Source organism: Trachinotus anak, unplaced genomic scaffold (assembly GCF_046630095.1).
Source record: "Trachinotus anak isolate AG129_WGS33_773 ecotype Australia unplaced genomic scaffold, CSIRO_AGI_Tana_v1 ptg000024l, whole genome shotgun sequence".
In the NCBI taxonomy this organism is placed as follows: domain Eukaryota; kingdom Metazoa; phylum Chordata; class Actinopteri; order Carangiformes; family Carangidae; genus Trachinotus; species Trachinotus anak.
This window is the reverse complement of record NW_027273875.1, coordinates 15887474-15900575: the sequence shown is the minus strand read 5'-3', so window position 1 is coordinate 15900575 and position 13102 is coordinate 15887474. Positions and strand designations below refer to the sequence as shown.

Genomic DNA, 13102 nt, shown 5'->3' with positions numbered 1-13102 from the left:
AGTTTCTCTGCAGACTGCTTGATGTTGTTGTTGAGAATCTTGATGTATTGCTCTTTTTTCATGGTGCAGTTTACTATGATTAGGTTCCCTGGTCCATTGGCTGAAAAACACCCCCAAAGCATTAGGTTCCTACCACCATGTTTGACAGTGGGGATGGTGTTCTTAGGGTTGAAGGCTTCTCCTTTTTTCGCCAAATGAAGGATACATCATTGTGGCCAAACAATTCAATTTTTGTTTCATCTGACCATAAAACAGAAGACCAGAAGTCTTCTTCTTTGTCCAGATGAGCGTTTGAAAAGGCCAAGCAGGCTTTTGTGTGCCTTATCTGGAGAAGAGGTGTCCTCCTTGGTGTGTGCCCGTGGAACCCAGCAGTGTGCAGTGTCCGTTGGACTGTCTGCCTTGAGACGTTGCCACCAGCAGAGCCCAGATTCACCAGGATGGCCTTGGTGGTGATCCTTTGATTCTTTTTCACCTCTCTCACTATCCTCCTGGCCAGCACAGGTGTCACTTTTGGCTTCCGACCACATCCTCTGAGATTTTCTACAGTGCGGAACGTCTTGTATTTTTTAATAATACTTTGCACTGTAGCCACAGGAACTTGAAAACATTTAGATGTGGCCTTATAGCCCTTTCCTGACTTGTGAGCAGCCACAATGCGCAGCCGCAGGTCCTCATTGAGCTCCTTTGTCTTAGCCATGACTGTCCACAAACCAACTGCAGAGAGCTGCTGTTTTTCACCTGTTGAGTTGATTAAAACAGCTGTTCCCAATGAATCAGGGTAATTAGGATGCTTTAGAACAGCTTGGACTATTTGGAATGGTATAGAACTTTGGATTTTCCCATAGACTGTGACAGTTTGCAAAGGGTATGAATAATTTTGGACATGCCACTTTTTGTTCAAATGTAAATAAAAGCTGAGAAATTATTTTTTCCACAATGATGCCTCTTGCACATTGTCTTATTATCTTCTGGGAGACGCCTATGTCATTTCCAATCAAGAAGAAACTTGCTGGTTGAATAAAAGTAACTTTAAGTCAAAATTTGCCAGGGGTATGAATAATTTTGGGCTTGACTATATATATATATATATATATATATATAGTTAGTTATATGTTTGACGTTGCATTTGCAACAGTTCACCATCCAATGATCCAATGTCCTTGTCACAGGCCTTCCTTCATGCACAGTGAAACCCTTGTAGATGACCCAGAATGAAGCAGTTCATTTGATCTTTATGATCTTTCTCAGCCACTGCATTCCTTCACCAAATATTGTCAGACATCACCATCCCTGAACACAAGTCAATCTCAATCCAGACTGTTCTCATCTGTGGTTCCCCGATGGTAGAACAAGCTACCGAAGTCTACCAGAGTAAGGGCGTCCCTCTCTATCTTCAACAATCTCTTCTGAGAGCACCTCCTCTCCTAACACCTCTAACACCCTAACATGGCTAATGAGTACTTACTACTTATACCCTGTTTCCACCAAAATTAGTGGGTATGAGCAGGTTTTTAAATGCAGGTAAACCCACTAATAAAAGCAGATTGACCCCTGCAGAGTCATTTGACCTGGGTGTGAATGCCACTTAAACCCTTTTCCACTGCCGATAAAAAAAAAAGCCTGATGTTAGCAGGTCTTAGCAGGTTTTTTAACCGGTGGATAAGGGATATTGAATAGATGTAGTACTTCGAACTGCTTTAGTGATGTCCCTCAGTAAATCTAAACTTTGGTAGAATAACGTGAGCTGTGCACAAGAAAACAAGTGTGTTCTTGCAGCAGGAATCACACATCAGTGGGGAAATTATATTCAAGTGAAAATCAGTTTTAACTCATCTGCTCATCTGCTGCTTAAAACAAATCTATGCAATTATATGGTCTAATGCAGCAGAGCTTTACTGTTTATCCAATTCAGGCATAATATATAACGGATTAAAACAACACTTATTTTGAATGGTCATTACCATTTGTTCTCATGTTGTGATTTGAGCCAGCTGTAAATTTATTGACAGTAAACTGATTACACTGTGACGTTGATTATTGATATTGGATGTTGGTGCCAAACCATCCACTGTAGGAAACTCTGACACAGAAAGACTAAAGTTAGTCATGAGTAATGCAACTTGTAAGTATTTTAATATTGCAGTTATTATCAGGGCCTTTGGCAGGTGTAATTTTATTGTATCAACTCAGACTTACTGTGGACTTCCATCAGTGTTGGTTTTTATAGAGGAACACAGAAGTGGCATCTCTGTGGGTTTTTTAAAATTTAATAGAACTACCACTTTGATCTCTTTATTAGAGAATTTCAGTGACTCTTCTGAGTGATCTATAAAGATAGAAAAGGCATAATAAAGGCTGCGATCCATGCAAGCAAGTTTACACTCCTGATTGTAACCATTTGTCTTCACCTTGGAGCAGTACTCTCAAAGGAGTTGGTAATATCTGTCCTGTACAAAGTGCTCTGTATTATAAATCTATCATTTTCTTGTTCAGAGGCAATTTACCCTCAACACCTTTAAAATTGGTTTGTAAAGTTTAGCACTAAGCAGTGCAGGAGATTTTTTGAAAGCAGTTTGGTGTCATCTACATTACTTGAAATAGCTCTGATTATTTGTTTCCTCAAAACTGGCTTTTATTTATATGGAATGCTTCAGAGAATGGGTCTTTTTGCTCAGTTAGTGCTGCATGTGAATACTATGAACTTGGAAATAAAATCCGTGTTTCACAGACCTTGGTTACTGAGAGATTTTATCTATAAACCACTTCCTCTCATGTACTGTGGATACTGTGGTGGCTGCTTCAGAGGATCTTTGTCCAATAGTTCATTTAGAAGAAAGTTTGATTAAGCAGCCTGCCTTGAGAAAAAACACTGGTAGCTATAAAATTGTCTAACAGCTGAGAAATCAATATATTTTTGCAGCTCTGGTTTGTACCGCAGAAAGTGCACACAAGCTGCTTTAAGAATTTTTTTTGGATCAATTGACTACTAGTGCAGTAATCCACTGTGAAGTGACACTGCAGTGAGAACAGGTGAAATTACCCTCCAACATTGAGAGATTCTTTCTATTTGTTTCAAGGAAAACAAGATTTTTAGACTCACAGAGCATCTTATCGTCAGAACTTAGTGAGATGTGCTGTGCCTTGAAAATATGTTCACACATTCTGAACATGATTCCACATTCTGGCTCTGGATATAGTTGTCAGAGCCAAATTTCGGCCTTGAACAGGGTGACAATAAGGGTCCTGTTTTCAGGAACCCGGCAGTGTGGCACAGGGTGCTGTCAAATGCGCACTTTGATATTTCTTTGGCCAGGCATGGTTGGGACACCCACAGGCCACATGCAAACGGGATGGGATCAGAAAGAATACATTATCGTATATTATAGATGAGCATGTTGGAGGCTGTGACAGTAATAGTTTCTGCTGTCTTCCCCTTTAAGTGCAGGACTCTCCCTGTCAGGATGTTCTGACAGTTAGGGAATCCTGTGGACAGGTTTTTCTCTGAGGCAACATAATGTCTGTAAATATGAACACAGCAGCAGGAATCTATTGCATTTCTATAGAACTGACTTCTCAGTTTACTTTGAACATCTTGAAGATTTTGCAGTCATCATGTTTTCCATTCATAATAGTAGTGCACGAGTTCACTTATCATACAACGATCCAACAATTTTGTGTGACTTGTGAGGTTTATATGTGTCTTGGTTTAACCAAAAAGAGTGACCAAAATGCTGTCGAAGAAAAAGTGCACTGAGTGGTGGTGGTGCACTCATTCTTCTCCCATCAGGAAGCACGAAAAGTCACCAAAATACCGATCCATCACAGTCGACGTAGTAACCTCAATGTATCATGAGTGAATACCTTCAGACAGAGCTAGCAGCACTGTTGATTATGCTCATCCAAGCTAGTAAGAGGCCACACCCATGAACAAGCACTTTTCTACAACCACTATTCTGCTGTAGAGTTTCTAAAAACTGCTGAGGCAAAATTATTAACTGCAAGTTGGCCAAGAGGTACAAACCCTCACCAGTGTTTCGAAAGACCATTTGAACCTCTTACAATCCCAAATGAGCTCCTAACTGGCAGCTTCAAGCTCAACCTCATTATCCCCTCAGCCTACATTGGCTGGTTGAAGCTCCACAGTGTTTGCTAGAGCTGCTAATACAAGGAAGCAGAACATTTTAAACGCCATTTTTAACTACAGAGAAAAGGCAGCTAAACCTTTAACTAGTTGGGGGCAGCAGAAACTCTACATTGAAACATTAACACAAATTAAGTTGATATGAAAAACTGGTAGCAGTTACAGAGCAACACGACCATTCATTTTGAGCTGTATGTCTGGCGGCCTGATGAATTTTTCGTCTCTACCAACTCCTGAGGGAAACATTTGGAGCTTCTAAATGTTGCACTGTGTTCACCAGCCGGTCTCTAGCTGTGTCTGCCTGCTGTTTGCTGTGGAGGGAACAAAGAGTAATGTTTGGGACCCGACAGCCACAGTTACTGCGAGCGCCCCCATTTACATTAAACATGGATTTTACATTGTCAGCTGAGACATTGTTATTTTACAGATATTGATTATAGCCCCTTTAAAGAAAACAGTGGTTGCTGTTGTAGTAGTGAAGTATATGAGATAATAAAAAAGAATAAATAAATATGGGGAAAGTATTTTTTTAAAGACATGGTAGAATTTGGACAGTGTTGGACTTTTACTGTTTTCACATATATTCTAAGAATAAAGCCATGTCGGTTACTTGGAACCACTCATCCAAAAAACTTGACAGTTGACATTGCTCTTCCTCAGTTCCTCAGCAACACACCCGCCAAGTCTGACGGTGATCGAAAATGAGCGGTTGTCAAGAAAATCAAAATGCAGACAGACAGGCAGATTCCTCCATTTATAGTTAGTAGATTTAGACTCTTAACCAAAATTGTATTTGTAATGTCAACTTTGATGTGCATGATGTTTTAAGTGTTGATACATTCATTTTTGCCTACCATTCTCCTGAAAACTGTACATGTAATTGTCTATTTAATTATTTTTACTTATTGACTTATTTTTTGTTCAGTTCACTCAGACACTTAACTTACCACTCCAGCCCTGGCTATACAGACTTTCAAGTGTTCCTTTAAAAGAAAACAGAAGTAGAAGTAGTCTGACTCTTTGTTAGCCTTCCCTGCCTGCTAATTGCCCATGTCTGTCAAACTCACATTATTTTCATTTTCTTTCACAGTACCACCGAAAATCAACAACCTGTCAAAAGACATTGTGGTGAACGAAGGCTCCAACGTCACCCTGATGTGCCAAGCCAGCGGTAAACCAGAGCCTTCTATCAGCTGGAAGCTCATTTCCTCTTCAGGTAACTGGTGTGTCTGTACACAAGTGCATCACCTACAGTGCAGTATCCTGCTATATTCACAGTTTCCCCTTAAGTGTGTCACATTTCCTGTGCTTCCTCCTTTCCCTCTCCATCCTCCTCCCTGCCTCTCTCTCTCTTCCCATCACCCCTCTGTGTTTATAGCCCTATCTTTGACTTTGTTTGACCCTTGGTGGATTTTTCGCTTCACTTATTACCCATCATTACCTGTTTCCAGATCATCATCACAACGAAATTGTTTGCAGGAAAATAAACTGGCCCTGTTGTAATTGAACTAATTAATTAGGATAATTGGATGGATGTAAATGTTGTGGAGGCTCTTTGAATGACAGGATTAATGCAGAGAGCACTAACACACTATGGAGACTTATGCATAGACAAGCAAGTCCGTGGTAAATATGCCCAGAATCAGGTTAGCTGCTTCATATTTGCTTCATGGTATTGGTTCCTTTATTCCCACCTGAAGACTGAAGGAAACCAAGTGTTGTTGTTTATGTACCCCTGTGTGTCCGTGCTTCACTTAATTGGACAAGATGCTTGCATCCATAATGAACTACATTTAAAGCCAGTTGTTGTGCTTTCATCTGCACTGTCCTTTGTGTTGAAGCAGGGATCTGGGAATTAAAGTGTTCACATAACACAAGTGTAACTGACCTATCTGCGAGGAGATAAACATTGAATGGGGACATCTATTAGTGAAATACTATATGCTTGTGCATACATCACAGTGCTGTCCTCATAGACTAGAGAAGCTGTCATCAGTGTTGTCAGGCTTCTTTCTTTCCTGTCTTTTGTTTTAAGGAGAGAAAGCTGTCGCTTGCCACCAGTCCGACCCCCTGGGTCATGGAGTCAAAAGTCAGGGGACTTGGAACCTACAATAACTGCGACACTAATGAGGCCATTGTTGAACAGAATGGAGTATCTGTTGACTTGTCTTGTTGTTCTGTGATTCGGGTCCCAGGAGTTTGATTTTGATTTTATTTGACGATGCAGTTTAACATAGTGTCAGTACAGAGCATGAAACTGATGCACTGCACAGAGTTTGCACAGAGGTGAGCTTTTACATGCACAGTGTAATTATAACATACAATACACTATAAATATGGAAATACACTGAGGATGACAAAAGCAGAGCAGGAATTTAAGTAGCCATTCTATCCTGTGCTCTGGCTTTGTTGTAAAGGATTTTATATCTGTAATTAATTTGATTTCAGTTGCTTGTGTGTTCCAGCATTGATGGCCTTTTAAGGCTGATTGTCCAAATTGAGATTTACAATGTGATGTTTTACAACTGCCATTCACCACACTTCTAGTTACCCTTGCTTTGGATATGTATCCAGACAGAGGCTCTGGAGTCAGACTGTTGATACATCTGATGACTAATGTCAGAAAACAAACATGAGTGAATCGCTCAGTGGATTGTCTCTTTTTAGACATGACTGTGTCTTTGTGTTCATTATTTTCTTCATTATTTTCTTTGCCTGCTTTTAAAAGGATGGGAGGATGCTTGAGCTTGAACTGACTTACAGTGTGAAAAAACAAGAGTGCATAAAGAAATGAGGTTCCGTGATTAATTTGAAACAATTAGGGTTGAATTTTACTGTTTGAAATCTTCTTTATCTGTTTATTAAATATGAGTCAGGATTATTCCTAATAAGTGTACATCATTTACCTCCTCTTTACCACATCTTCATGTTACAATATTCAAGTGAGCCAATGTTACTGTTAGAGAAACACAGATTTTATTTTTTTTTTCAAATTCAGAGCAAGATGATTATATTGCAGCCAAGATATCATCCAAGTATGTAGTTAGGATCTCCGGTGCCTTGCTAGGTGAGCGAGCTGGTACATATATAAGCTTGTCATCTGCATGAAGCTGGCAGCTGGCAGCCTCTGGGCAACAGTTAGGCGGGTCATTTATAAACAGACTGAAGAGCAGTGGGCCCAGGATCGAGCTGTCAAAACCCCACAGCGTCTGTATGAACAGACAGAGCAACACTGTCTCTCATCCTGCTGTAGCTCGCTTAAGGCTGGATTCACAGCTTAGTCCACAAGATGAGCATCAATATTTATCTTTGCCCGCATTGTTGCATGAAATAAATCATCATTGTTATACAAGTTAATGACATTGCCCTTTCTGGATTGAGCGAATTAAAACTTTGTTTAATGAGTGAGTGACATTGCTCAGCTCTGTCTCTAATTCCTAAACTGCTGCTGTATACCAACCAGACAGTGCTCAGCAGTTCACATCTGGATTATTACCTTGGGACAGGAGGAAAACCTGCTGGACTGAGGTGAGAAGCTCTGACAGAGAGGATTCTTACAACTCTAACCACCACAAAAGCACAGATATATTACTCTCAAATGTTTTGGCATATAAACCCTGCAACAGTTAAATTGTAATATCATATATAAATCATTCAAGCCTGTTCCTGTCAGTCAGTTCCAAAGCACCATCAGTGAGCACAGTACAGCCTCCTGTGTTGTATTCTCAATAAAGGACAGATCTCTTTGACAGGCTTCCAAGCATGGGAAGAGATTACATATTTTATAGTGAATATATGGCTCCAAAACTACATCAAACATTCTTAAGAGTTGATGGCAGACCCTTTAGGAAGGCATGAATCGTGACTGGATCATAGCTGGGGATTGTTGAAGAATTACTGCTCCTTGTGAGCCTGGCCCTGAGAGGAACAAGCTAAAATAATCAGCAGGGGCTTGTCAGTGAGCCCATAATGCTCATCGTGCAACAAACCAAACTGACCAATGGATTTGACCTGATAATGGTGCTTGATGGAGAGATCACCACGGCTCAGAGAGACCATGAATCTACCAGCACCAGATGAAACATTTAACATTTCATACACAAACTCCTGATGGCCCTAGAGGCACCGTGAACAAATTTAATCCCAATCCCTCACTTTATAGTCGGGTATGTTACAAACTTAGAGATCTATATCATATGAGCACATTCCACTAAAATACATGTAGACTCCAGTACGCCATCTACTCTTCAAGTACAGGATGAATGGCAAGATGGCATCTCCTCTTTTGTACTCTTACAGTTGTAACCTAGATCCTGCATTCGGTTTCATATTGCATATTTTTCTGTCCCAGAAAGAAACATCCTGCACACAAAACCAGCTATTTCTGTTTTGTCATCTCAGGCAGGGACAGACCGCTAACCAGTGCTTCTCCCACTGGACTGTTGCTCCTCAGTCCTGGGCTTAAAGAATGCACAGATGCTGAAGACACCTGCTCATTGTCCTGTCATATCATGAAAACATTGTAATATTTCATGGTGTAGCCATAAAAATGTCCTGGGGAGATGAAGTAGTATAACCTAGTTTCTCCTACAGTACTTGTCATGATTTTAAATTCCATACGTTCGCACTATTGTGAAGGGCAGGCTTCAAAAGGAAAGGCTAATTAGTAACCATGTGTCCTCCAGCATGTGCCCCCCCCCCCACACCCCCCCCCCCCCCCCCCCCCCCCCCCACCCCACCCCACCCCAACAGCCCAAGATGGATTCAGTGACAAGAGTATATCACCGATCCAGATCTGCACACTCTGCATGTATGTACAAATGTGGCTGCAGCTGCCTCTGCTGACTCCAGTCGATTCACTGGAGGCTGCAGAGCCAAGAGATCATGTCAGCTGTTACTGTGACCAACAGTTGACTTCTCTGCAGCTCCTACTAATGTGTTTTCCCTTATTTTTTTTCTCCCTCCGGCCAGTTGATCAGTTTGAACAAGAACCTGCAAATCTGAGGCAGTCATGATTTGACTTGGAGAGACTGTCAGCTCAGCACTGCTGACCTTCTGTCCTATAGCAGAGCAGCGGCCATGACTCACGCTGGGGATCTGGCGGAGGTGGTGGTTATGCCATTTGTATGGTGGCCCAGAGAGCTCAACACACTGCAGCCTAAGAAAACACATGTGAACAGACAAAAACACATGTGCTGTAAACACTCACAACACAACAGAACTGTTCCAGAGACAAGAAAAGTGTGTATTTATTTTGTGAGTACTTGCAGCATCTTTGTTGTCAATTTGATGATTTTCTAAATTGTTGGTGTTTTGTCTATTTGCATGCGTTTTCTAAGTTGCAGTGAATTGAGCTCTCAGGGCCACTGTCCAATTGAGCCTATGTTAGACTTCATCACTATATATGGATACGGTGGATGATCCTGCCAAGTCCAGGTGCTGACTGTTCCTATGCGAGGGCATCACTGGCTGTATGACACAAACAACCTGATTAACTATCGCTGTGCTTTTGTGTAAAGGTGCAGTAATTATTGATTCTTACCATGTGATGTTATCACCATACGCTGATTTGACATTCATCTCATGATCGCTCTCTGTTGTACTCTCATACAGCAGCTGTAAACATGGCTTGATGAGTAGATTAGTAGATGGAGAGTTTACCAGCAGGCAGTCAAAGGAGTGAGGACCGCTGACTCATTGGAAGGCGCTGATGCATTGCGTCTCTGGAGGATTTTCAGCTTGCTGCTTTATGTGGGTAAACATAATATTAGTTTGTGCATTAGAGATCATCAGCCACTAAGGCTTAGCTTGCACTTCCATTCATCTGCTGTCAACCTTCTCAACATTAGTACTTATTATTAATATTGCAGACAATATGTTATTATTCTGTATCTGTCTGTTTGTTTGGGATATGACATCACATGGGAAAAAAATATGAATCATATTGCAGTTGATGTTGTATTTGATGTCACCTGGTGGTGTAAAATGCAGGCATTTTCAGATGACTTTTCTTTGATATGTTGGGCTAAAAAGTTTTATAAATTGCTATCAACCACATGACATGTGCTGCTACTGTACACTAACTTTCTCAGGGACCTTTGTGTCATTAATTCCTGGCACTATGACCAAATCATTTTGTAGGGCAAAAGATAGAGCACGCTGAGCAGGCAGCTTGACCGGCACTTGTCCTGCAGGAGATCGCAATCTGTCAATGTCTCCTATAGTTCATAGTGGTTTGCTTGGTTTTTGGAGTGCACCACTCATCCACTGGCTTTACAGTCATTGGTTAGCTGGTCCCAGATGCTCTATAGACTTTGAATAAGCCCCCTGCTGGAGTCTAAATACAGTATGATCCAACAGAAGTGCATCTGAAAGCCTTTCTCCACACACCTTTCCCATGGGGGAGTCTTACATCCAACACTTCATGTGACTTTCAGAAACTAGCGAGGCAATGTTAAAGCCCTGCCTTCAGATGTGGCCATTCAGAACATCTAATAACGTATTATTTAGGGATGCACCGAAATGAAAATTCTTGGCCGAAAACGAAAACGAAAAATGAGGAAACCAAGGCCGAAAACCGAAAACGGAAACACCGAAAGAAATGATTATGTCAATTATTAGAACCATAGCATTTTTGGCTATGATGTGTACTAACCTCACTAAAATCAAGGCATTGCAATAAATCAATTACAAAAGTATGAAAATATTTATTTTGCACTGACATACAACAATGCACAATATAAATTAAAATTCAAAATAAAATGTTTAACTTGACCCCACTCATGTGTACATTACATAGTAATGTACAGGCTTATAACTGGCTGGCCTGCTGAAAGACTGTAAAAATTAAATATGTTCTCTCATAAAAACACAAAGTGCATAAGTCAAGTGCCTTTTAAATTTTTCTCTGTAGGACTACTACAACAAATAATAATGTACAGGCTTATAACTGACTGGCCTGCTGAAAGACTGTAAAATTAAATATGTTCTCTCATAAAAACACAAAGTGTCAAGTGCTTTTTAAATATTTCTCTGTAGGACTACTACACACGGGAAACGGGATAAGAGCCAGCATGTCTGCGGTGTGGACTTATTTCACTATCTCAGAGAAAGACCCACGAATAGCGATTTGCAAAACATGCAATGCTGAAATTTCAAGAGGGGGTGCATCTGCAAAGAGTTTCTCCACGTCGGGTTTAATTTATCACCTGAAATCCAAACATCCCCATCACCATTCTGAATATGAGAAGAATGCTGCTGGCTGCGCTGTTTGCCGTGTGATCACAAGTTTCGGCTATGTTGTTTCGGTGATTTAGGTCTTTCAGCCGAAAAACGAAAATGCACTTTTGGGTCATTTTCGGCCAAAAATTCTTGGTGCATCCCTAGTATTATTAGAAGATCATGTTGTATTCTCCAAGATGATGGCTTCATGATCAACGCCCAAGGCTTGTTTTGGTCATAAATAGGGTCCAATTCTTTCTGGTCTGAGAACTCCTCTATCTGTCCATCTTTTGGCACTAATACACTTTCTCTCCCTACTACTCTGAAAACATACACATCACACACATTCACTTCTCCAGCGTAGTAATGAAGTTGACTGGACTTAGACTGAACTTGGTGTTTCTCAAGGACCTAATCAATGATCTGAGAGGTCGGTCACCGATTTCAGTGGCCTGCCGGTCGACTGTATCTACTTTCTGCTTCAGTGCCTGCAAATGAACAAAGCATTACTCAGAAATGTAATGACTGTGCCAAATGAACGGTGAGAGGAAAGTACTGTATGAGTGGTTCATACTGTTATCAAGAAAAACTGACAACAAAAATGGTCTTGCAATTTGACAGAATTTACCCATATTGGAATATCTTTTGGGTGGCATCATGTCCAGTGAAAATAACACATCAATTAAGTTTTAATCACTATATAAAAAGTATAAGAAAGTAAAAGTAACGCCTTATTAGGAAAAACTGCCTCATTAGCTTTTTCTCCTAAACAGTCAATCAATAGTCTTGTAATTTTTTATTCTTAATTAGGCAAATAGTGAATCAGTGAGTTACACAGAAAGAGAAAGTTCTGACAGAATTGATTGCTGGGCCAGAAGGGTGTCACGTGTATCTGAGGCATGGGACTGAACCACTCAGGTATCTGTGGGAACTATTGCTATGAAATCTCATTAACTGGATCCAACAGCTGGTTTTGTAGCTGCTGTAACTTCCTGCCCTGATGTGAACAACAGAGCAGTATTCTCTTCAGACCTCCTGAAGGGGCAGCTGGTTATAATTGCCTATAACTACATTTTGATGTGGGATTGTGATAGCTGAGTCATCCATGAGCCAAATTATACAGTGTTATTTCAATACACCACACTGTGCTGAAGAGAGGAATTTTCACATATATCCATATGTTAACTTTGGTCATGAAAACAAACAAAAAACTATTAAGAAAAAAAGGTACAGACTAAAAAGCCAGTTTGGCCAATAGGATAAATGTGAACTACAAGCAGTAGTTATATAGGGTACCATGCTGACTGACCACCACAGGGTGCCCACCATGTATTTGTGACATCTATGTTTTTTCATGGTGTGTTTTTTTTTTATTTTTTTTATTTAAAGCAAAGGCCTTAAAACTAATATTTTATACAGGCAGCTCAGATCGCAAACTCTGATCTCTGCTGTGCATCTGTGCACTGTGAGATAGCAGAGGGTGTGTGAGCTGTGCGTGCCCGTGTGTTTGTGCAGAATGTGGCCGCACTTCCACCAAGTCTTGAGGCTGATTGAGAATCTTTATGTAAAACAAGTCGTTTATTTTCAGCTCCATTCAGAGGCATTCTCTATTCTGTGTTCATCTCAGCACTCTTCATGATCAGAATGGATGCAGTGACTGGTTGCTTATGTTTATTTATCTGTTTAAAATCCATATCTGAAAGAACATTGAAATTCATAGTGAAAATCCTTTTTTTGCAG

General features: G+C 40.6%; 1 protein-coding gene across 6 annotated transcripts in view; it reads left to right on the top strand.

Moving 5' to 3' along the window:
• Positions 1-13102, top strand: part of ntm (neurotrimin) — a 419652-nt gene that overhangs the window by 379161 nt on the left and 27389 nt on the right. For all 6 annotated transcript variants that reach the window (XM_071461187.1, XM_071461184.1, XM_071461186.1 and 3 more), the window contains one exon: positions 5232-5357. In XM_071461187.1, the coding sequence (XP_071317288.1) occupies positions 5232-5357 (126 nt within the window). The remainder of the gene's footprint in view (positions 1-5231; positions 5358-13102) is intronic.